Source organism: Bombus huntii, chromosome 9, assembly GCF_024542735.1.
Source record: "Bombus huntii isolate Logan2020A chromosome 9, iyBomHunt1.1, whole genome shotgun sequence".
NCBI classification, from domain to species: Eukaryota; Metazoa; Arthropoda; class Insecta; order Hymenoptera; family Apidae; genus Bombus; species Bombus huntii.
This window is the reverse complement of record NC_066246.1, coordinates 12,476,585-12,501,917: the sequence shown is the minus strand read 5'-3', so window position 1 is coordinate 12,501,917 and position 25,333 is coordinate 12,476,585. Positions and strand designations below refer to the sequence as shown.

At 34.4% G+C, this 25,333-nt stretch overlaps 3 protein-coding genes across 9 annotated transcripts in view; 2 read left to right on the top strand and 1 right to left on the bottom strand.

The window, feature by feature from the left end:
- The window catches only part of LOC126869706 (LIM domain only protein 7), a 156,447-nt gene extending 145,929 nt beyond the window's left edge, over nt 1-10,518 (top strand). For 5 of the 6 annotated variants that reach the window (XM_050626578.1, XM_050626581.1, XM_050626579.1 and 2 more), the window contains 11 exons: nt 872-1,195; nt 1,931-2,158; nt 3,343-3,704; nt 4,873-5,248; nt 5,925-5,981; nt 6,218-6,540; nt 7,242-7,482; nt 8,317-8,519; nt 8,604-8,776; nt 8,963-9,127; nt 9,454-10,518. In XM_050626578.1, coding sequence (XP_050482535.1) covers nt 872-1,195; nt 1,931-2,158; nt 3,343-3,704; nt 4,873-5,248; nt 5,925-5,981; nt 6,218-6,540; nt 7,242-7,482; nt 8,317-8,519; nt 8,604-8,776; nt 8,963-9,127; nt 9,454-9,476 — 2,475 coding nt within the window. In that variant the 3' untranslated portion in view covers nt 9,477-10,518. The remainder of the gene's footprint in view (nt 1-871; nt 1,196-1,930; nt 2,159-3,342; nt 3,705-4,872; nt 5,249-5,924; nt 5,982-6,217; nt 6,541-7,241; nt 7,483-8,316; nt 8,520-8,603; nt 8,777-8,962; nt 9,128-9,453) is intronic. The other variant, XM_050626582.1, reaches the window with a different exon arrangement.
- A 4,739-nt stretch (nt 10,519-15,257) lies between these two features.
- Nucleotides 15,258-22,177, top strand: LOC126869781 (fibroblast growth factor 1-like). Its single transcript, XM_050626728.1, has 5 exons — nt 15,258-15,577; nt 17,582-17,830; nt 21,080-21,264; nt 21,405-21,508; nt 21,745-22,177. Exons 2-5 carry the CDS (start codon nt 17,613-17,615, stop codon nt 21,931-21,933), a joined length of 696 nt encoding a protein of 231 aa, XP_050482685.1. The 5' UTR covers nt 15,258-15,577; nt 17,582-17,612; the 3' UTR covers nt 21,934-22,177.
- On the bottom strand, nt 22,162-24,801 carry LOC126869782 (short coiled-coil protein B). 2 transcript variants are annotated; one of them, XM_050626730.1, is made up of 4 exons: nt 24,449-24,788; nt 23,873-23,992; nt 23,714-23,800; nt 22,162-23,624 (listed from the first exon to the last, which is right to left on the bottom strand). In XM_050626730.1, exons 1-4 carry the CDS (start codon nt 24,519-24,521, stop codon nt 23,482-23,484), a joined length of 423 nt encoding a protein of 140 aa, XP_050482687.1. In that variant the 5' UTR covers nt 24,522-24,788; the 3' UTR covers nt 22,162-23,481. The 2 variants fall into 2 exon arrangements, with proteins under 2 accessions (XP_050482687.1, XP_050482686.1); XM_050626729.1 differs by having other exon boundaries at nt 23,714-23,992; nt 24,449-24,801.
- Between the last annotated feature and the right edge of the window lie 532 nt (nt 24,802-25,333).

The following is a 25,333-nucleotide window of genomic DNA, read 5'->3' as shown; positions in this document are numbered from 1 at the left end:
ACGATAGTCATGCATGAACGCTGGTGCATCGGTGTCTATGGAACACGAGAAGAAAAAATAAAGAAGCGAAAAGATACTCTTAGAATGCAAAATAATCTTCCATCCGAAACTGCAGTTGCCTCCGAAGCTGTTGCTCGAAATCCAGTGTTTCTCAAGCTATGTTTTACGCTTGTTTCTCTTAATATCCTCACGACACCAATAAAGAGTAATATCTATTCATATTAGAAGCAACTAAACATTAACATAGACAATATTAATAACAATCTGTATAGAACATCATTTAAAACGAATCAGTTGATAAGATTCAGTTCACGCCTCAAAAAGTTAACAGTGTAAATATAACAGTTTATCTTACTCGGTTAAAAGTTTCACGGGCACAAGTTCATAACATGTGGGCAAAAACGGTTATCAAATATAGATAAAACTTTATCAGATCACTCGACTATTTTGCCACAAAAAAAATTGTAAAAAAATTTCAGTAAAATTGATGCCATCGCGCATTTCAAACACTATTCTTTCTATCAATTGAGAACGAATCAATATGGCATAAAGTAGGGTTATTTGGATCAGAATCATTTTCTCGTTTTTTATATCTTCTTCCTGCAACTAAAATACCAATCATGTCAAGAATTAATGACATCCCATATAACAATCTTCTGATTATCTTGTGCAAACTTCAACATTGGATTTGAAGGCGTTTGAGACATAACTGTCTCAAATAACCCTATACCTTGCTATATCGACAAAAGAGCCGTGAAAGTTTGAGAAACCCTGGTCGGCGGGTGTAGCACGCCGGTGTTGATTTGCATAGAATGTAGCGTTGCGAAATACGCGTACGGCAGAAGCAATAACGCAGAGATCGTCTCTTCAGGAACCGATCGTTATCGAGAAAGCGGACGACGAGGAGGCAGCGGCGATTTGCCAGCCAAGCCCGCCAGTCGAACACGAAGAGCACGAGGAAAAGGAAGTGACGATGAACGGGAAGATCGAGCAGTACGAGCTACCGGCACGAAACTCGATCAAAGAGTCGATCGACGTGCACGATGTACCTGAAAGCGAGCCGTCCGCGAACGTCCCTGTGCCTGTGCCTGTGCCTGAAAGACCGACGACCTTGACCCTCGGCAAACCGGAAATCACCAAGATGGATATGATGAGCCTTCTTAGCCCCGATATTGTATCGCCTATGTCTAAACAGGTAAAGAGATACGATGCTCCTTAACAATCCTCGCTTCGCTGATTCGAATCGATTGGATTGGAGATTGGTAGATGGATCAAGTTAAAAATTTGCATAGAATTGTTCTTTATTCTTGAATCGCGTGGTGTGCTAGCTTTCTTTTCTCTTCTTAAAAGTCCGTAGTATTGCTAATGCTAGAACTACCTGTTTGATAGTACGTGAATATTATATGTGAAGATAACGGAAGGGGGCGAGGGGGCACGATAAGTCGCTTTTCTTATTTCTTATAGCAGAATAATTCCAAAATTCAGTGCCGTATCAATTTACTACACGTTACTAAAATTCTCTTTTTATTTGGTTTCGAAGCTAAATTAAATTTACAAAAACTGTAGTTGTAATTTATTTAATTTTGTTAAGAGCTCTGCATATTTTTAATAGTTGTAAAAAAAAAAGGAATTTTGAAATCTGTAACGACAGATTTAGTTGTTCTAATGTTAATGAAACAGTGATTATGATTTGCGAGTTTGTAGTGATAATAGTCAACATTTCTGAAATCTATATCTTTGATGTAAATATTGTTCTCTAGAAGAATCTCGTAACCAAATTTTATGAAAACAGTTTTCGTAATATATGATTCATGTGATTGTATTATGATTTTAAAGTCGTTCTTATATGGAAAATGAAAAATGTTATATATCGTGTGTCTTCTTCATGGCATTTTTCTTGTGTTTTTCATTTTAAGTTTTCCTTCTACAGATTTTGCCACTAAATTTATCAAGCGACGAGGAAATAGTCGCCGGTTTGGCGTTTCCTCTGGGGCCACCAACCAGCGTGGAGCCTCCGAAAGAGAAACCACCACCACCACCAGTGGACATCAGCGACGAAGAAAATCTTCCAGTGGAACCTCTAAAAAGATTGAATTCTACTCGCAGAATAAAGAAGGAACTACGCACGAGGCGCTCTGATTTTCTTGGAATCGAAGGGGTATGCGACAGTTGTGTCTAATACGTGGAATGAAATCGCTCCCGATTTTCTCCGTTCGACGTATATTGAAATATTCAGCATGGAAAAGCGTGTACGAGACTCGAAATTTTTTTTCACGACAGAACGTCGTCACTCTATCGTAACTTTCGTTTCTTCTCACGGCTTTTCACCTCCTTCCAGTGGCTTTCACTTGTTTCCGGAAGCTGATGTGTTCCACGGCCGTTAGCGCACCCGTGTTTAACGTTGCGAGAGATCATATCGCAGGCGTAACATCGTTTAATGATATTAATTGGAGCACGTGAATGGATTTACGTAACTCACATTCGCAATTATGCTGTGCGTTAACCTACCCTGATGAGACTCGCGTGTTCGTTCGTTGACCGCGATACTACTACGCGTTTATTTCTTGCGAATGAGTCTCCTTAATAATTTCAGTACTTTTTTGTTCGATGAAAAATTGTCTTTATTTTATTTGCTTGATTTTATAAACTAGTCGAAGAATTTTTGATATCGCTATCTAATCGATACCATTAATATTGTAGGTGTTGTGATTAAACACTACAAAAACTAATACACGTAATGTTTCACATAAGGTAAAATATAAAAGAGGAATTACGTAAATGAAGAAACTATGTTGTTCTATCAAAATGATTTAATGCTTATAGCTCGTTATATCATTATCATTTAGAGGAAACGTACAATTGACGATTGATCCAACAGATTAAAACATACAATTAAGACAAACATATTTATTATAATGAAAATATTCTTAGTATGTAACATTGACCAAAAATTTCGAACAATACACGTTATCTTGGCAGTTCGAAAAACTATATTACTTCAAACAAATAACAATTTATCTCCTAACTCTCAGATCTCAAATAATTTAATTCTCTGAAGTAGTTGTTATGAATCGTTAGATTATTATCTTACCTAAGTAGAAAATTTTGGTCGATTAATCGTTTCCTAAGTAACTCAAACTAATTATCACGTCTTATATTAAATAAAGATATGGCCTATTACTTATGGATGACCGTGTATACATTCAAAGCTATCTTAACTCCCCTTCGTTGTTGTTTCAGGGCCCAAGCTTCGAGAGTTAAAAACCACTTCACATTCCATCAAACTAAAAAAAATTCCTATCCCACCACACAAACGATACTGAGCCATGCTTCAATTTCCAGGTAAACGATGACGAACTGGAACGCGAGTTGACTCTAACAAAGCCACCAGACATGGCTGCGATTCTGGCGGAGGAAAGACGCATCGAACAGCTTCATCGTCGCTCGTACGACACAGACAGCAACTACGAGCAGGATTCCAGCCACGAAAGAGATTCAGGGGTCGAACTGGGCCACGTCGAAGACTGGACGAAGCAACCGGTCAGCCCCGATATGTCTCAACATAGTCGCCAAAGCAGTGAGCCATTCGGCGCCAGCGTCACCTCTTCCGAAGAAGACGAGATCACAAAAAAAGAAAGGGAGATCATCGAGGTCCTTGAAAAAGAGGAACAGTGGCGGTACGGCAACAATCGTGAGCTGAACAGGTAGGAATTATCCAGGGAAAAATTGTATCGTGTGGGGGTATTGCAGTCAAGAAGGGTGTTAGAGTAAAATCGACTAGGCTCGATATCGCTTATCTCTACATAAATTTGTAAATTTTCCGCTTCTTCTTCGTACACTCTTCAGGATTAAGTGTAATGTAATACACACTCGTTTCTGAACTTTATCGGTTTTCTATACATGTACAGTTCCAGATAGTTAAAGGATTCTTACTTTCTCGGTTCTTTTGAGTTTCATGGAAGTGCTTTGAGGTTCTCTTTAATGTCTCTCTTGTATATTTGCACGAAGATTCTTGTAATTTTTCTTGCCGTCGGAAGCATGCCAGTGAAACCGAAGACGTCAATATCGCTTAATAAAGTACTATTATCATTTATTTTTTTATTAATTATAAGGGAAACTACAAGAAATTTAGATAATTTTTAAAAATTCTAATGTTCTATGTCTGTCAGGATTTTCATGAACTGGCGTCTTCAGTGATCACTACGACACATGATAATCCATAAACAGAATTCAGTAGCTCAATGGTTTAGAAAACAGAATCAAAAATTTAAATAGACAAAGGTTCATTATATCATAGATTCCTTAAAATTATTTTCTAAGAAATTTCGAACATGACTTAAGAATATAATTTCAAAATTAGTCATTTCAAAGTTAAATCATTTTTTCATTATTTCGGAGATTCAATATTCCTAATTTTGTTTGTTTTAATGTTTTCTATTATTAAAACATAGATATTTCAATAAATCTGAACCATGAGAATTAATTTTCTATTCTTCTAGTTACTTTTAACATGTTCAAATCCATGAATAGAAAACTGAATTATTTCTTTCACTGAAAGTTTTTTGAGCTACTAAATTCATATCTTGGTCTATTGTGCGACGTACCAATATTTCTAAGCATATCTTGTATATGTACATAATGGAACTACAACAAACTTGTATCCCGGGATCAATGTACAATGTACAAACGGTGATGAAATGAAATAAAACACTTTTACCTTGAACACACTGATGGTCTTTTCCTGCCGCTTGACTGTCGCTATCGCTATGCCTTCTCTCGAATCCTGTAAGCCTTTTTACAAGTAGAACAAAATCACAAATAAAGTCGACTTAAGCTTGAAGTCGAATAACCGAGAAATTCATGACAACACAGTGACTTGGGCGAGAAATTGGCGCACAAATTGCGCGAGCTCGAAGAAGAGAAGATGCAGCTAGAACGGGAACGCGCCCAGGAAGCGGCCTTACGTCGACAGGAAGAGACACTGAGGAAGAACGAGGACAACATACGCAAGCAGGAGGAGACGTTGCGGAAACAACAGCAGGAGGAGACCGCGAGGCAACAGGAAGCGGCGAGGGCTGAAGCAGAGGCGAAGCGTGCCGAAGAGAAAAGACAAGAAGAGGAATTGAGGGCGCAGGCGGAACAGCTCAGGATTCAAAATGAGATCCAGGAGGAGAGAAGAGTAGCTGATGCTCGTCGCATAGAAGAGAAACGTATCAGGGCCATGGAGAGCCAAATTCGTGAACAAGAGGTATGGGTCTTTACTTTCGTATTCTTTATTTATTTATATATATATGTCTTTTTTGTTGGTGTTTTTATTATGTGGGTGCGGATGCTTTGGAACACTCGAGTTGGAATTAAGTTTGTGGTACAAGGTAGTTACATTTCCAGTTTCAAAAAGAAAATTTGTAGTTTTGTATCTTGCAATAATTTTTAAGTGTTTAGTATACATATACATACAGAGAGTCCCGTTTGGCTGAATGAATTGAATAGGAGAAGAAAGTTTGATAGAGCAAAATATGTATTTGTCCAGAAGAAGTGAAACATTGTGATAAATAACAAACTTGCGAAATCATTTTCTTCCAGAGATCTTCGATATGCTTTTCTTAAATTGGGCTACATATTATTTATATTATTTTTTAATGCTCATGAGCTAATGGCAATAGTTCCATGGTTGAAATTAAAGAATTACGATTTAATAATTTCAAAACATATTTCCGCTCTCAATAGTAGAATTTGTTAGTTCTTTTTACAGGAAACGATATTTTTTATCAAACGATGAAACCATATTTTATATTGAGAAAGGATATTTTTCATTGCGAAGAAACGCTAAATATTCTCACAAAGTCACTAAATAGCTGCATGCTGTAAATTAAGTATATCGCACTGTAAACGTTAACGGGACTATCGTTGATAATGATTCGCAGAACACGTCATTGGTTGGTGCTGGTTTGAACGACGAAGAAGACGAATTTGCTTCCGGGGTAAGGGAAACAGTATCTTTTGTAACTCTTGCCGTTTTTTCTCGATGCTTGCTTCTAACAAGAACAAGGCAATTTAGCAGAATTACAATTTTTATTTTCTAAGCTTCACGAAGTAAAAGTAAAAAGATGATTCGAAAGCGTACACATTTTGTAAAGGAGAATTCACGTTAATAACAAAATAATAATAAAACTAGAGTAATAATAAATCATAATGAATTAATTAATTCTCTGAGTAGGAAGTCCTCAGAGTGGAAAGGGAGTTGCTGCAGTTAGAACAAGAAGAATTAAAGCGCCAACGAAACAACTTGGCGTATCGCGAACAAAAGCAGCTTAAATTGGCAGAACAATTGCAAGAACAATGGAAATCCTTGCAAGATGTCGCGCATACATCTGCGAACAATATCCAACAGTTCAAGAATCAACCATCGGTGAATTATAGATCGTCGATGCCAAATCTTCAACTTCAAGACGTGCAAAGAAGAAGACCTCCACCTCCTCCTATACCACCAGCCAAACCGCTGCGTTTAATAGAACAGAGGCAAAGGGACGTTACCATCAGGTAAATATCATCTAAAATTTAATTGTAATGTATATCATTAAGAAAAGAATTATTTTATCTACTTATGCTGGTTCTATAGAAAAGTTTTTATGTAAAACATTTTAAAAGTTGATTAACAATATGATTTGTAACCAATCTCAAAATGTATGTAAAAATTACAAAATAATAATATTTCCAAAATGGTATTTTTAAAGATATATAATTGCATTCTGTTAGAGGGACAGGAACTTTACATCGAACAGGCTCAATTCTAGATAGTTCGCCAAATTGCAACAGTACATTGTTACGTCGGTGTTTGGAACAGATCGTAACTAACAGGAAATGCAAATTAGAGATAAAATATAGCACTACAAATCGTGTCACTTAATTTCCTGCAGAAACTTTACGCTTTGTTGCGTCTGATGTAACATTCGTCTGTCTGAACGATACATCGTTACAATCCCTGCTTGCAGAGCAGTCATTCATAATCTTTGATCAGTTGATATCGCCTGTGCTTAACATAATATTACAATAGAAGTTAAAGATCAAATGTAATAAAATTCAAAGTTAAAGTAATACCTTAACGACGTGCGATTAAATGTCGTACAAAGTTTCGGCACTTGAACAGATTCTATAAATTTGAAAGAAAGAAAAGCAACGATAAAAACGAAGATCGAATGAAATAGTAATAGTTTGTGTGGATAACATTGTAAAATGAACAGAAGCAGCAGAATTCCGTCAGCAGATTCGATCCCTCAGCAAGTAGACGCTCCTTTGCGACACAGTGCATCGGTTACGACGCTCGCGAGCCATGGTGGTCAACAGATGAGCAGGCAAACGTTGCAAGCTCTCAGTGCAGTTCCTCGACCACGAATCGTTCAAGGCGATCAATGGGTTCAACGAAGGAAAAGCGACGTGCCACGAGGCGCTCACGATTTGAATTACCAGCACTGGCTTATTCAGGTAAATATTTTATGATATCTCGCAAGAGACAATTAGGGGGGGGGGGGTAAGGTTAATTCGTACAAAAATAAGGCATGTTTTTGTGAATTATTTGTGACGACACAGTTAAAATTTCATTATTAAAACCAATAGTACATTAAAGTATGACATTCGAAGAATATTGTATAAAATTTTCACGGAGAAATATTAAAAAATACGGCAATGGCACTAATTATTCGGACGTGTCTCGGAAAATTGCGATGCCCTTGATAACTTGGTGCTGGATCATCTGAAATCAAAAAATCAAAATTCATTCGTTAGGTAACAGTTTTCTACAGGTAACGCTGGGAGGGTTTTTCGAAATTTCAATTTTTCACTTTTTTGCAGCACTTTGAAGGGAAAATTAGCCGCAAATTTTCGCAAAGTCGGCTAATTTATCCCTTACCTTAAGATATAACACGAATAATTTTCACAATTTTATCAAGTCATATATCAAATCGTTTATTATATCAAATTTAAAAAAAACATTTACACCTGATGATATTAATAATGTGAAATACGAGAAACGCGAAAGTATAATGCAAAATTACACATATTTACACACGGAACTAATATGAAAAGTTTATGTTTGTCGATTTTCTGATTTTTATGTCTCCTGGTGATTAGATAGAAGTATTTTAATATAAAGTATTTAAGTAAGGAAATATTCTAATAGATTTAAAGATATAAGCTTTTGAAAATAGATGATAAATCCATCATGTTTTGTAGGAAACAAATAATGTCAATTTAACTTAATTGATATTAACCTGCATAATAAATGTTATTAATCTCAAATATAAATGGTATGATGCATAGGAAGCAGAACAAAGAAGGATTAGTGAAAAGAATCAACGATCGCCACCGCGGAAACCTCAAATGCACGTAACAGGGACGTCGGTTCCTTATGCTATGGCTCCTACCAGGTCAGACAGTAAACCATTGCCTGACTCTATCATACAAACTCTTACGCAAAGAGTACAGAACAGAGCGCAAGAGAAACCTCTTCCGCCAAGAAGAAGGTTAATATTGAAACAAAGAAATTTCTTATAAATTTGTCATAACTTTTAGGAATTATTTATTCAATTCGCTTTGAATTTTTATAGATTAGAACATAGTACCAGCCAGGAACATCTCTCTGCGTTGCAACATCAACCGCAGCAACATGTTATGCAGCCTCAAAAACCTCAACAACCACCTGCGATAAATAACGAGAATCAGGAGAAAATGTTAAGCGTCAGTGGGAAAAAAAAATGCTCGCATTGTGGAGATGAATTAGGTGCGTAAAAAAGAATGCGTTATAGAATATAATATTTGATAGAAAAATGAAAAGATTGTGAAGCGTTTGCCTAAAAATCTGTCAATCTTCTCTCCACATTCTTGACTCAGTTTAAAGTCATTGTTATATTATACTAATTTAAATCGTTTGGAAAATGAAATGAGATGACTAATTTTGAATCACCAGGTCGTGGCGCTGCTATGATTATCGAAAGCTTGCGGCTGTTCTATCACATGGAATGTTTCAAATGCTGCGTGTGTCATGTTCGGCTCGGTGACGGATTAATGGGAACAGACGTGCGCGTTAGGAATCAAAAGCTTCACTGCCATAACTGCTACTCCAGTGACGACGGTATCCACATTTAGCTTACCCTATTTATACCTATGATTAAAATTAGGTAAACGTCAATGATCCCCAGCCAACGATTTTTTTTTTATTAGTGAACGGATAAACGTAAAAGCTATTTTTCAAAACAATCTTGGTAAAAATATTATAGATTATAAAGTATGTATTTTAGTAAAGAATTTTTATATAACAAATCTATATTCTATTAGCTTGTAATATTTTGTTCTTTCTTTCGTTTTCAATCTTACTATCTTATAATAAAAGCTATGTTATATTTGTTATTATATTTATCATAAAAATTATCTTCTATATATTATTATAAAATGTTTCAGGTGTCAAGTTCAGTTGCGTGTGAAACCAAAACCAAACAGTAGTTAATGGGACCACATTGACTAACTTGAATATAGCATCGTTCAGCTATATTTTATAAGTTATAGTTGATCATTTAGCTACCGGTGATACGCGACCGCGGCACCAACTCTTTTCTGTACATAAAAGTCTGACAAACGGTACGAGCGAGAAGCAAAATGGACGTGCAGTCCTCGTCTTACGTAAGGTATTCCTACGTGCGCTTTAATTAAAAAAAAAAAAAATGGAATCAAGATTCTTTTCACGTAACACGCCGATTTCTTTTCAATCGACTAACCATTAGGACGTACAGACAGCAACATGTAAATAAACGTGTATTTATGTAATTAGCATAATAATAGGGAAATAAAATTCAGTGAATTGAGAAATCGCAAAAATGGCAGCTGTCGACACACTGAAAAAAAAATGTGTCGATTTTGTGTGGATTTAGCGAAATATCGGCGAACGATTCATATGTATATTTTTGTAATATAGTTACTCCGTGTGGTATTTATGAGAGAAAATCCCTTTGATGTGTGACGGCTATAATACGAAACTCACCCACTCCCCTCCTTTTTCTAATCCTTTGAGATACTTGTCTCTTATTTTGTTCATTGTTTTTTTCTCTCTCTAATTTTTCTTCTAAATGCTTACAAATCAGTAGATGATTTCAATCAAATGGAATAACACAAGCCTCTGTATTTCACAAGCGATCATTTAGATTCTAGTTGATTATTATGGTAGTACAGCGCCATTAACTGTAAAGCTGTATAACGAGATGCAATTAGGCTCGAGTTTTGTGTTCTTTCTTTCCCTTCACTGTGACGAAATAACAAAGAAAAAATATGAAAGATGCTCGATGCGTCGCGCAATTCGACGACGATTACTTTTTGTTACCCCTTTGATCGATAATAGTCGTCGTGTGCAACCGTCATATCGCATCGCATACGCATACTTGCTGTTGTGAAATATTGTATGATATGTGTCTCGTGTTATTGCGAACATGTAATTTTATATTATTGAGAATAAATGTTTATTATAGCGATAAAGTTGGTTATCTTACCTCGATTTCCTGTCGCTTCAATACATCCTGCATAAAATTCACTGAATTAATTATACGGTAGTTTAACCGTTTGATTGTAGCGAATAAAAAGGTACGCAAACATGGTGGATCTTTTCCTGTGATGTAAATTTTCGATGATCCATCATCAGTCTATATTTAGAGCCTTTGATGCTCGTAAAAGAACTAGCAGAGACTATAGCTAGTCAGATAAAAAGAGAGTCTGCTGACGTCGAAAAATAAGAGGCTAAGGGTCGTCGAACGTTTTAAACTTCTGAAAGATACATTCCTGATGAACTCTTTAGTTCCTCGTGCGAACTTTATTAAAAACTTTCATAACTGGTTTTATCGCAGTAATTACTATAGTAAAGTTAATAAATGTCAAAGAATTTGTTTATTCAACGTTAATAAATTCCTATCATCTAAAATAAAGTTCTCGGTAAAAACATTAGTTAAAATACTTACATAAAGAAAAAGTTAATCATGTATGAATCATAAGTTTCCTAAACTATTTATAATTAAAGAGATGAAGTAAAAATAGAAGTTTGAAAACAGTAATGTTCTTTTATCTACTGGCCTATTCCTTGAATTACTTGAACTTAGCAGTTTCGACTGTAATAAAAACTGGGATATATTTTATAGATAATCTATGAATTTACTTTCCATCTTTTTCATCTTCATTTTTTTAAATCCAGGAGAAAGACGCGAAGAGCAAATTTATTATAATAAGTAGATTTCGACACTGGTCTCGTCTACTTACAATGTACATATCAAGCTCTGAGATTTCGAAAATGTATTTATTGATAGAAATTAACTTCTGAAATTTTAACAAATTCCTCTGTCTAAGACACAATTTAGCAAAACAAGGATATTCTCGACCTTGAATTATATCTAACATTATATGCATGTTTTTACAGGAAAAGTTTCAAGAATTCGCACAACACTTTCCATTCGACAAACTTTCACTCAACTCTCTCACACGTGTTGAAACACAGAAGAAACTTCAACATCACGACTATGAGAATTAGAGGCATAGATTGACGAGTACCGTCTCACAAACAGAATAGAGTATAATGCACGTGCACACGGTAGCTGGATATCCATTTCGCCGCATCCTGCTTCCTTGGAAAAGATTAATTCTAGGTTGAATTGCGTAACAGCGTGAAAAGCCGGCATCGAAGAGAGACGAATCGGTGGCTGGAACTGCGTTGCAGCTCGTCACGGGGAATTGAATTACTCAGCCACCTCTCGACATGCTTGATCAGTTTCAGTAACTCGAGTAACATCCCTCAATAGTCGAACGTGTGCACGTTCATCACACGGGGATAAATCGCGATGACACGAGTCTCACGTTTCAGCAATTTTGATAAATCGAACGTCCTGTTCCCAGTCATGTTATAGAATTATAGAAGACAGACAATTGAGCGCACCGATTTGATGGTCTGCAGTTTTGATAATTGCTTTTGCCGATAGGTTGGATCAAAGAAAGAAATTTGGGGTGGAAAACGAATTTAAGCCATTACAGACCGAGCAATATATGTATATAGCTTACCATAATGTTATAAACACTTCAAATTCATTACATTTCATAAAGTCGTAAAATATAGGTGGAGAGATAGATAGAGATGAAAAAAATACTAAGCGAGTGCTTGGAATTCCTTTTCGTAGCTACAATGTTAGGAAACAGAAATCGATAATGTAAATTGATTAAAAATAAAATTGCAAATGGAGTATGCTAAAATTATTTTAATTGAAGTTTTGCATAACATTCTTATTTTTATTCATTTTATGTTGGCTCGGTTTTAAGACACAAGATTCATATTTTAAAATGATCTAGAAATTCTGTTTCACGTCATCCCATTGAAACAGATTCAACGTGATCTCGAGATTTAAAAAAATGTTCTGCAAGGATATATAAGAAGATTAATGTAGAAAATTATTAGAAAACTGTTAGAAGAATCTATTAATAAAAATTAAAATACAAGTTAATTTCGAAATTCTGATAGTCTTTTGATACCGTTACAAGATATTCAGATGTGAGACACGTTTTTATCCTCAGTTCGTTAAACACATACAATAGATATTCCGAACTGGAGCGTAACACTTCTAACTGCTTAGATCTTTGTCGACCATAAAATTTACCCGTTGAATAGATAATCAATTCGATACAATACTTGCACGCAACCGTAAATCATTCAAGCTCTTTCCGGTAACTTACAAAACCTTAGGATCGTACACGATATAAGGATTGTCCTTAATTTTCTCAAAACTATGATTTCTATCGTTTCTTCCTTACCATAGACGAACAGCACGCGAAGTCTAGATTAAGGAATAAGAATTCTCCGCTCTAGAAACACCGAGCAATTTCATAGTAATTTTCGATTTTGTCAATGCTAGAAAAATATCAAACGACCATCACTCGTCGAAAAACAGACTGCTTTTAGTAGTCTGATTTCCTACAAAGCTATCTAACTTGACGAATCACCTTTTCAATGTAGTTAATTTGAATATTTTCTATTAACAGACGCACATCTATTTCGGTATGCTACACATTAGATAGCGATCGGGAACAAAATTACTTTTTCGATAGAATTGGTGGAATAGTTCAACCTTCAGGCAACAAATATTTCGCGAGCTAGTTTGAATTATAGGTGGTAGATCCATTAAATGTCAAAGTGTGTGCTGTCCATCATCACGAGAAACATAACTGTGTCAACTTAAGCGACGTACTTCCTCTATTTCTGTTTTATTTTTCGTTATTCGTCACTCCACGAATGCAATATGAACGAACAAATATTTATGTTAAAAGAGCAATTATATTTTGATGAAGAGTATAATATGATTGTAAAAAACCAGAGTTACTAGATTATCGTGTCTTCCACCTGTGATCTTCATACAAATAATATTAGGACTAGTATTACAAAATTCTTAGAATTCCTAGAAAGATTTTCAGAAAACGCGTTTAAGAAGAACAGAAAAAGATTGTGAATGCACTTAGTAGAAAATCCTTTAAACAATATAGTGTGAATTCTTAGAAAAAGGAACATTACTTCTTGAACTGGTTTTCAATCATTAGCAGCTAATATACACCGCTCTAATTGAATCGCGTTTTCACAAGAAAAAGCGTGGAGGGTGATGCGAAATTGGTAAATCAGAATCCGCCAGGAGAGAACAACGCAAAAGTATCGAGTGAATAAAATAACGATACCTTCATCCCAGACAGGCCCTATGTAACTATGTAGCTTTGAACTTTGGTCATCGATAATCTAGTTGAAACTTTTACAGGAAAAGTAGCGGTCGTTCGCCGTGTTACATGCATATATGTTTCACTCCAACCACAACCATTGTTACATGTCAGGAAACTACGGCATGTCCCACAGCGGTTGACGAGGCTCCAGAGACCAGACTTGGTTGCATTTTAAAGGTAACGTTATCTAGTTATGACTCATAATGCGCACATTATACAACAATCATTAATTTTATATTCCACATATTCATTGACATATATTCAGCAAACTATTTCTCCCTTTCTATTTATTTTCCATTATTTTCTAGGAATATAGAATGTACGTTTACATGTGCAGGTTAGATATAAAAAATCGTTATATTATTATCATGGTAACGTGGGAGTTGATAGATATTATGTAATGATAATATAAATTTGTACTTACGTATCAGTCGTAGATTGTGATTCATAAAAGCATAGAAATAATTTATATCATTTTATTTTAACTTCAAGTTTGAAAGATTCTCCAAAAAGACTGTGAAATTTAAATAATTTGATTGAAACCCGAAGAGTCATAAATATGTCAGTTTGATTGGTTTTTCCTATGATAACAGCGAAAATCCTAGATATTTTATTTCATGGTTTCGACAGCACGATATGGAGCGAGGCATACGATATTCATTCGGAAATTCTTTTTAAGCGAAGATTGCAATTCGAATCCTGAACGCTCAGCTAAACTCCATTGCACAAAAAATTCCATCAAATTCTTGATCATTACATTCTAGTAGATTTTGTGACACAAAATTGTGTTCATACTTTTACATAGAAAATGAGAAAGTGCATTCATGAATTATATAAGAAAATATAGGGTTCCATTCTAAAAAATATCGATGACTTTGAAACTTCGTAAAAAAGCGATTTGAAGAAAAATTTGTCCCATTGTTATATGCGCTCCTTGAAATAGTGTAACCTCGTCTTGAGAAATTTTTTCATGTGCAAATAAAGCATGATATCCTGTTTCTCATCATGAAGAGTTTGATGATAATACAAGTAAAATGTTACAAGTAAATCATAAGTTATTTGGTTATTCTATATGTCGTAAAATTCTCACTTGTCAATTCATTGATATTATTAGTCAGCAAATTATTGCGCAAGAATAATTTTAATAATACATATAATTTTCTTTCTTTTTCCTAATCAAGATATCAAAACAAATTGCTTAAACGAAATGTCTCGCGTGACATGAAACGTATTAGTAGATAAAATGAAACGAAAGTAAACGGATACGAAAATGTGGACATTCAATGAGACATTGTTATCTAGACGAGTGGCGTCGTCGGTGATGTCTCGTTTACAGAATTTCGCGAGGTGCTGACAAAAGATCTTTCGTTTCGTTGAGCTCGCATTTTGACCGCGTGTCCCGTTTTTAATTTAGTCTAGTTCGAATTGCTGACCACCGCTGACTACACCGTCTACCAATAGGCCGGCGTCATATCCAGTATTATCCGACGTAGGTTCGCGGAGCAGAGACGGCTCAGTCGTATGATAAACGCGGAGGCACCTGGGTAGGAGGCGAGCTCTGGTGCGTCTGCACATCCATCGACGCCGGTGAATCGTGCACTACGCGAACAATGTGCCCGTGGACCTCGTGAAACGGAATCGCGACCACAGTTGTTCAATTGACGCTCTACTGTTGCGAAACCCGTAGGTCTGTGTCGATCGGCTACTACCGCGTTTTTGTTTCGAATCTCAATCACCGTGAGATCCACCGGGTGAAACTTGCTTCCGAGATCCGCTATTTGTTATCCGGACGTTCAGACAGGTGAGACGTTTGTATTGTGCGTGGGATTTCGTTATATGTAATTGTTTTATCAAATCATTGGTTTATCACCTGCACGATAATTTCGATCGTTGAGAAGCTACATTAATCAACTTTATAGACTAGAAAGCAAAAGAAGGTGATGACGTTACAAATGTAACTACTTTGAAAATTTACTTTCGAATGTGTTATTGTGTGTGTATGTGCCATTTTCTTCTAATAAATGAACTCATGGAAGTAAGTAATTTGTTTCTCGAGAATTGAACACTGATCATATAAGTATATGTACATATAATGAAATTGAGAAATTGATATTGACAATATGACAGAAGAGTTGTTTGAATTTCTTTCTGCTTTTGTGTAACTCGTGACTCTGCACTTCATGTCAAGAAATAGAATTTGCTTCGTATTATCGTGAGATTAGTCATTCTTGTCAAGAATTCAGAATTGTTTAAACCTTTGACTCTTTTTAAGCTTTGAAATATAATTCCTTTGAAATGTTCTTGTAAATTCTCTGAATTATCATATACAGGGTCGAGTGTTTCGAACGATCATCGCGTGCGTAGCTCCTTGTACCAAGATTATCTAAGTATAATATAACTCATAACTGTTTGTCTTGGATGTTATGAATATCAGTCGTCAATGTATTATAGTATCTATCTTCTACCAAGAAACGTAGAATTGAGATCTAACATTTTCGAATTGCTTGAATTGTAACAAAAGATTTGCGTAAAAAATTTGTTCATCAGATTCAGGTTCACCTCGAGGAAAAGTGAGTGTTGCAAAACTGGAAAGTGAATTTTTTATGTAGAAAAACGCGTACAATTTCGAGATCGAATGTAACGAGTGAAACGTTCCCAGCATTTTGTAATCGTTAGTTTCGTAAATTCAGTAAATTACTTAATTAAATTTTATTTTCCAAGAATACCAAGTAAAGAAATGTTGGCATTAACCAACATTTTTAATTTATTTTTATACTATGACTAATTTATGTTACATTAGTGATAGCATATCGAATGGTACACAATCCGTACTATTATTTCTTTATCCTCGTAATTGGACATTACCAGACCGGAAACACCGTTAGTTTTCTATTCATTAAACTACAAACAGAAATGCTTTTCACGATACTCCCGCAAAGATAAAAAATTCAATAAACTATAATCAATTTCGACGATTTTCCTACTTATATTTTCCATCAATCGATGGTTTGTTTCGCCTATTCAACGAAGCATAAAATGAATTGGGAACCATATTTATACCTTTATATTTGTCGAACACTAACAGCACGTTTATAACCATCTGGAATCACGTAAGGTCTCAATGGCTTTTTGTGGGTGTAAATTTCTCCGTATTATTCACGCTTGTTTTTCATTCGACCTGTTGTTTTAACTTTTAACAGACCGAGACTACCGCTAATTCTGAACCGTACTATTCTCCGTTATATTTTACGTTTAATCTCATACTCATCTTTATTTTATCCTCTCTCAATCTTTATATTGTTTAAACGTAACACAAAATTTATCTAGAAATTACAAAACTTATATTAAATTAAGATAAATTAAATACTTCAAATCTTTAATGATCTACACTTTACTTTTTTCTCCTACGTTCCAAATCAAACTAACAATTTTCACAAACCCATTTTTCACATCCTATATCCTGTAACATCATAAATTCCAAATAAACTAAAGAAACATAGTTTTGAACGAAAAAATGCAGCCCTCGAATTGTCCACAAAAAGGTCGTTACTATCCACAAATAAAGTTTGTTTTCCTATCATGTCAGTCGTAAATTACAATACAGAGGTGACAGAATTACCATAGGATCAATCATTGTTAGATTCTCAAATGTTTACAGGGTGAAATTCCATTGTTCTTTAATATCATTCTACGTAAACGTATCGTGTATTACGGTGTAAATATTTTAATTGTTTTCCTCATTCGAGAAAAAATAATCGATCTTGTCTACTTACACCAATAAAATTTGTTTTCTTAAATTATCAAGGCAATCAAGGGAATAGAATTACTACAAGAGGATGAGTCTTCGTTGGATTCACGAAAACTTAGAAGCACCAACATGCGATGAGGAATGCAGCGACATCGATGACAGTTGCAGCGACGACAGCTACGATTCCGATCTATCAATCTGCGAGGAGAAAGGGCTGGGAAACGAAAAGGAGATTAATGGGGATCGCAGGAGGAAAAGGGAGACCAGGAGACATCCGACCACTACAGTGAAGTTCGACGAGAACGGGTATTTGCCGATAATTACGAGCTGTCGATAGCCGAGAATAAGATCGAATCTTCGTTACGTTGTACAGACATTAATCGAGTTACAATTCGATGGTAAACTTTAATTATTAGCTGACTTTGTTCAATGAAAATTCCTAATTAAAATATCGTCTACTATTAAAGCTAATCTCCTATAAATTATTACGTTTTGTATAAACATGGAAATTAGAAATTCTCTGCAAGTACATAATTTGATAATTGATCACAAATTACAATGATCTTATTCATGAAACAAAATTAGAATAAGAACAAGATTTAAAAAGAAATTGGTGTTTGTAATTGTTGCACTATATTGTTTTTCTATATTAAATTTTATTTCTATTTTATGAACAAAATTTTAAAATATTATTACTTGTAGTTGCTACATTGTATTACGCAATTTTCTAAAATTCTTTAATATCGCTATTCTAAATTTTCTCTTCTTCGCGATTTAATGAACCTGATCGACCAGAATCGTACATTTCTGCTCGATTATCCGCATTAACGTAACAATTTGTGCAGCGATGCATGAATTTTTGACATTGATGAAAGGGTTGATGTATATTTTATAGCAGATTCTTCTATGAGCGGGTTGCAAACTAGCAACAATAAGTCTACAGACGTAATTTCCTTTTAACGTCCACCTACAATAAACGTTCATTAATCACTTGAATCGATTAATTCTCCACCTAGCGTACTGCGAAGTTAACAGTTTAAAATTTCCTATTATTCATATTATGGCTTTCCCCTTCGATCGTTTTGGAACGTTTTCGGATCTCGAAGGTGAAATTAATCAGTTTATTGCGTGGAGAAGAGGGTCAGTGAACATTGTCACAAAGCTGTCTAGTTCTTGTACCAAATGGAAGGATGATTATTACGGTAAACAAAAGTCAAGGGGACGTTGTTGCACAAGGAACCGTAATGAGTTCATCGATCACCTAACGAGATTTATTTTCCGCTCCGTACCGTCGTAAAGTCGCTTTAAATTTATCAATCTTTCTGACGCTCTACTTTATAGATCCTTAAGCGGGGATTAATTCAATAGTTAATTAAACGACGAGGTATTTTTATTAGAAACAGTCTGTTATTTACAATACTATTAAACGTGTTAGAATGTACGTATATGATAAGGATATTCTTCTCATTGAACGAATGACGCGAAATTCAACCATATAGCGCATATTATGATTTTCATTTGATAAAGATAGGTTTGTATTTAGGTTTGTGTTTATAAAGAAATTTAAGTTGAATTCTAACTTTAGTTTTAAATCTTCAAGTTCAACATTTTCGTGACACCATGTCAGTGTCACACGCTGGGTGACCCTTTACGTAAAGTTTATGAACTTGAAACTTTCTACCAAAAATCACCGGCTACAGGTTGAAGTTACTAGTAAATTTATATGGACTGCAAAATGTTAAGATTAATGAATGCAAATTATATGTATAGTAATACATTATTTTGTATCTGTTGAATTTAATGAGGTTTTACGAAAAAAATTGGAACGCAGGGGATCAATCGAGATCTTTATATGCGGTGATCTTAAATTGAATGATTCGGTAAAAATATTCGGTACCTAAAATAACATTCAATAACAAAATAATTGCGTAATAATCGCGTAAAATGATACGCGAAATCACTGTTTGAAGATGAGAACATGGTAGACCTTGAAATTAGAATATGGATGAAGAACTGTAGCAGACACCGTACAACATGATACGCGATATGTATTCATTGATCACTTGATTCGATTTACTTTCTGCTCTATATTGTTGCAGGGTCACTAGGTACAGGGAGTAGGTACGGTTCACGTTATATTATTACCGGTATTCGAGCACCGTGGCAACCGACGAACCGACGAGCCTGCAATTCCGCGTGAATTGCATTAAAGCACACGCACGACGTGAAACGCAAAATTAGGATCGACGTTTATGACCGTGTGCGCTCGAGTTTCAACAAATAGATCATAGTACACATTCTACGTGTAATTAACGGGGGCGTGTTCGCGCAATGTCAAGACGTAATAATTTTTAAATTGATGAATTTTAAACGAAGAAAATATTTCATTTCATCGTGGGAGCAGTACGCTTAGAATTGTTGACCTATATTTCATTATTAGACAGTATTTTACATCTTTTTTTTATTTCGCTGAATTTTATATTTTGCAATAAACATATTGTAACTTTTGTATACACACACATTTTGAAATTCGTTTTACAGTTTCCTAATGCACTCATGATAATCGTGTTTCACCACTAATGAAATTTCAAAATTTTTTTTGTAACACATATAATATATTCGTAAAATGTTTCTTCAAATATTCGAATACTTTTGTTAGCCACTACATGTATAATCTACCCTAATTGCGTGACCCACATTGTATTTTTCACGTTTCATTATTGGTACCATTAGCTTGATTATCATCGGTTGATGCACTGCTTGTCGAATAAAGTCTATTGGTATTGCGTTCCTTCCCCTCGAGCATCTGTTTAAAATTAACGGGGTTGGAAAACGTCTACGGTGTAACGAAGCACGCTTCATTCACGAAGCTTACTGACCTGAAAAGTCGATCGGCCCATTTTTCCAAACGTAGTGATATGTTATAAATATAGCGCGTTCCGAGGTGTTATTTTGCATTAAATCTGTTTCGTATGACAGCTTATCCTACTCTCGTCGTTATTGTTTCAATAGTCAAGAAGTATCATCTTTTTCTCTTCGATATTATTTTCACTAGGAAAATAAGAAATGGATTTATATATCGAAACTTATTCATAATAAAGATATTAATAAATATTAACCGGGTTAATGAAATAACACGTGAAAGTTGTGTAAACGTAACATTATTGTAAAATATAAATAAATTAATTTACGTATCGTTTTGTCAAAATACAAACATTAAAATACGTATTAGAATAATAGATTTTACAGCAACTATAAAAGTTAAAGATCCGAATAAAGCTCCATGTCATAATAAAAAAAGCTTATAGTACCTACTATGAATATGTTAATTTCTGGAAACTTCGCAAGAGAGTGCATCTAGATAGAAGGAGGGACAATGGTTAAAAAATATTACGGTGACTAAAAACTTCAAAGAAATTTCTATCTAGTGTCTCGAGGATCTTTTTGTCTAAGATTGACATTTAAAATTAAGAGTATATTTGTAGACTTGGTATTTACGTTTATAGACGGCCGGCGTGTGTTTGGAGATTCTAAATATTGTATTCTCCTTTACAGAACTCCGCATTACATCACGGAATCGGTTAAACGACCGCCTTACGTAATATGGGATCCCAGGAAACCGGCACAAAATCCTGTGTACAATTGTTTGGTAATCAAATTGTTTTGTCGAACCGGATACCATCTTGCTGTTTCGAACTCTGGTCGAGTTCGAGGTTTGAGTGCCACGAACGAACCACATGGTAACTACAACGAAAAATAAAAATAAGAATTCTGTACTATAAAAACCTCATTGATTCACTTTATTGTTATAATCATTAAAAACTGCAGTGTGGATGAAGAAAGCAGTTCTTTTAAATTTTTTCTTTCTACTAATTTCTAGCTTTGCTTCACATTATACCGGTATCATTTGGAGTGATTCGAATACAAAGTCTTGAAACTAGTCTGTATTTGGCTTTCAATAAGAAGGGACGTTTATATGGTGAGGTAAGGTCGCGGATTTTTATTACTAGGTGTAGTGAGTAAAATAATTAAATCTCTAGAAATTGGTTGCAAAGTTATTATGTTTCATTATTTTTATGTATCTTATGGTGTAGAATTTGTATTTTTGAAATTAATGTAAATTTGTTTTGATTATATTAAGTGATAAATATAATTTGAAATCTATGTGAATAATGATGGGGGGCTAGTCGTTTCAAATAATTGCTATTAATTTATTTCAGCTAAGCGCAAACAAAGATAACACAGAATGGGAGCAATGGAACGTCGGTTCCTACGATGCTTTTCGATCACGAAAATACGCGAATCAGGGATGGTGGATAGGAATAAAGAAAAACGGACGAGCAAAGCCAGGACCAAAAACAAGTTGGGGCCAAAAATCGATACAATTCCTAGCAATACGACAAGATTAATTTCTACGAATATTTTATATTTCTGTACTAAATTAATTCGTAACAATTATGTGAATCCTAAACAAAGAAAGACACTAAATGTTAAATTAAATCAATCATGATGCATCACGGCGAACTTTAAAAAATCTTTTTAACGAATTTATGTAATTTTTTACTAACAACGAAAATCATACATTCGATAAGAAATCAATTACACACTTTTTATGGGAAATAAATAATCTCGTTGCCTTCCAATAGAATATAATGTTTATTATAACACTATGTTACTCAACAATGAAATAATTTGAGATTGTGCATTCTGCTTGTGCCCTCCAACTGAAACTTCATCTTAAGTTGCAGTTTTAAATTGCAGTACATTTTTTTTTCTTTATTATTCTTTCCTTATCTTTTTTCTTTCTCAGTTGCAGTAATAATCGTTGATCAAACATGCTACAGGCAAAGTGTCGATCGTTTTCAATCAGTTAGTTAAATTAATGATTAAAATGTACACTGTGCTCGCAGCATTTACACGAACGTTAATTTATATTAATATATTATATAATCATATGTAATATATATATATATATATATATATATATATATATATATATATATACTATTATACTATACATGAGTATATATTATATATAATCATGGTATATAATATATACTATATATATGTATACATAATATGTATATATATATTTATTTATATCTATATGTAATTGTATATATATAATTATTTTTTATCTCTTTTGTACATCTACATACATTGCATACACGTATGTCGAAACCCTTAAGCGAAAGCTCGAATTAAAAAATGTTGGTGTTTGATTAAATACGGTAACTACAAACATTTATAACCCTTGCATTCTTATTTATAAGTATCAAATACGCGAAAAAGCGATAACTAACTTTAACGATTGCGATTTAATACTGAAAACGAATCTTACACCAGAAAACATCAAGAAACTGATACTTAATTGTAAGTCTAGAATATTGTTTGATTTCGATCATTTAAATTGCACATTTCAATCTTTCATATAAACTTTCATACTTACAATAAGATATTAGGTCATGACAACTGAGATTCTTCAAATACACACGACATTGCACGAAATACAAAATGGAATTCTTTGGTAGTAAGTAACAAATGCGTAAGCGTTTTTTAAGCAAAAAGCGTATGCGGTGATTAAAAAAAGAAAAAATTGAACAATGAATTCCTCGACCTACAGATTTGGATCGTGAATTCGGAATTCAAATTCGATTCAAATATGCGCTTCAAGAAAAAACGGGCGAATTTTTGCTCGCAAATGAGTTTCTCTATAAACAGTATGTACACAAATTAATGAAATGTGTAAATATGAAATAAGCAGAACATACTAAACAGACTATAAATAAACACTGTTTCGAGAATTCTTATATCTACAATAATTGTATCTTCTTCTCGTGAAATAAGGCAGTTATAAGTGTAAACGCGTGTACATACTCTTCATGGAGGATTAAAGATCACATTATTTTAAGATCCCTGTTTCTTCGATATTTGTTATCTAAGGTGACAACGTGAATTCACTTCTTTTTGGTGTTGGGGCTCGTAGATTGAAAAACACTCGACGCTGACATTAAATTCTCAATATACTGGCTCAGCACTTGATTTTCACTTCTCAACTTCAGGTTTTCCTCCTTTACACTATCTACTCTCTGGGATAAATCTGAGCAGTAAAAAAATATTTTAGAAAATCGTGTTAAGTAAATTAAACGTATATGTAAGAATTAGAGACCACATTCGAAATTTATTTACCATCTAACGTGTTCTGAAGTTCAAGCACTTGGGCAATCAATCTTGCCTTTTCTTCTTGCTCATCTGGGCTTATATCAGGATCTAAACCTACAGTCACATAATCTTGAGTGCTTGATGATATTTTGTGAAATAGTAGAGTGTAAACGATTTGAGACTTACTGTTAGGACTACAACTTCCATTTGTAAATGTAGATGGTATAGAATCCATGCTGTGTCCACTGCCAAGTGCATCAGATATGTGGCAGCTATTATCCAAAATTTCTTCTTCAGGAATTATCACTGTATATAGAAACAATAATTGTAACTGTTATCTTGTATAATGCATATTTAACAGAAATTAAATTTCCTTAATCGCTTGGATGATAACAATTTCACAATTTTTATATATATATAATAAATAATGGAATTTTTCATATATGAACAGTACACGGATTGTGTGCCCTAAAAATTCCAGAAATACCTCGCGTTTTATCACGAATCAACACGTATGTAAATACTCGAAAATCAATTAGTTGCATTAGCCAATAAACTATACATTTAACAATTTACCACGATTTTATAAATTTTCTTGTCATTAGAACGTCGATTTAAAAGCTGAAGTAACGAGATTCCGTCTAAGGTGAGTATTTAAATATTTCATGGAACGGTAAGAAAAACCTAAGAACAGGTTATGACGAAGATGCGATGGTTGGAATTAAGAGAATTGGGTCAGAAACATGAGCACGAGTTCCCTACCTTGTGGATCATCGTCTGCCAGCGGTATGCTGTTCATGTCATCCAGAAGCTTGTCTGTCATCGACGTGGACATCTTGACGCGTAGGATGCTCTACGAGAGAAATAACACACTTCCAAGGAAACCTGCGCGCAAGTACAACGTTTGACCCTTGAAGTTTATCGATTTCCACGGGAAACCCACACGAGACCGTTGCCACGTTTGTTGAAAAAGATACAAGATATGATCGATCGTTATACCCTAAGTGATAAATCGTATGATCGAGAAGTTTACTAACTAAATTCTTGAAAATATCGATTCAATTTCTAGATGATTCAACGACTTAATGTCGTTTGACACTGCTCTTGCACGCCATTTGCTTTCTTGATGACACCTACAGGCGCCGAGCCCTACTATTCTATATAATAATACATGGATAATACCGTGGGAATTACCATCTGAATAAGGAAAATAGACTTTCATGTGATTTCATTATTTTAGAAGGTATTATATGAATATTTGCTTGGAAGAAATATTTTAAATGTTATTTTTTGATTATATATTGTGATATCATTGAGTTATTGATTATAAATGAAGTTTTATTGTAGAATGATTGTAAATGTTTAAGGGTTCGATGTAAAATAGGAATCTATAAAGATTTTAGTGAGAGGATTTTATTAATATGATATTTTTATATTTAGAGCCTAGGTATATGTGGAAAAGATTGACTGAGAAAAGTAGAGTAATAATGTAGCGCCCCTATAGTTCTATGCAAACAACAAATGGACGAGAATACTACACTCCGGACTTTTCGACGGTAGATATGCTGATTAATTGAGACAGAGGAACATAGATTACAAATATGCATGAATAGACAGATAAATTAAAAATTAAAAATGCAGTTTGAA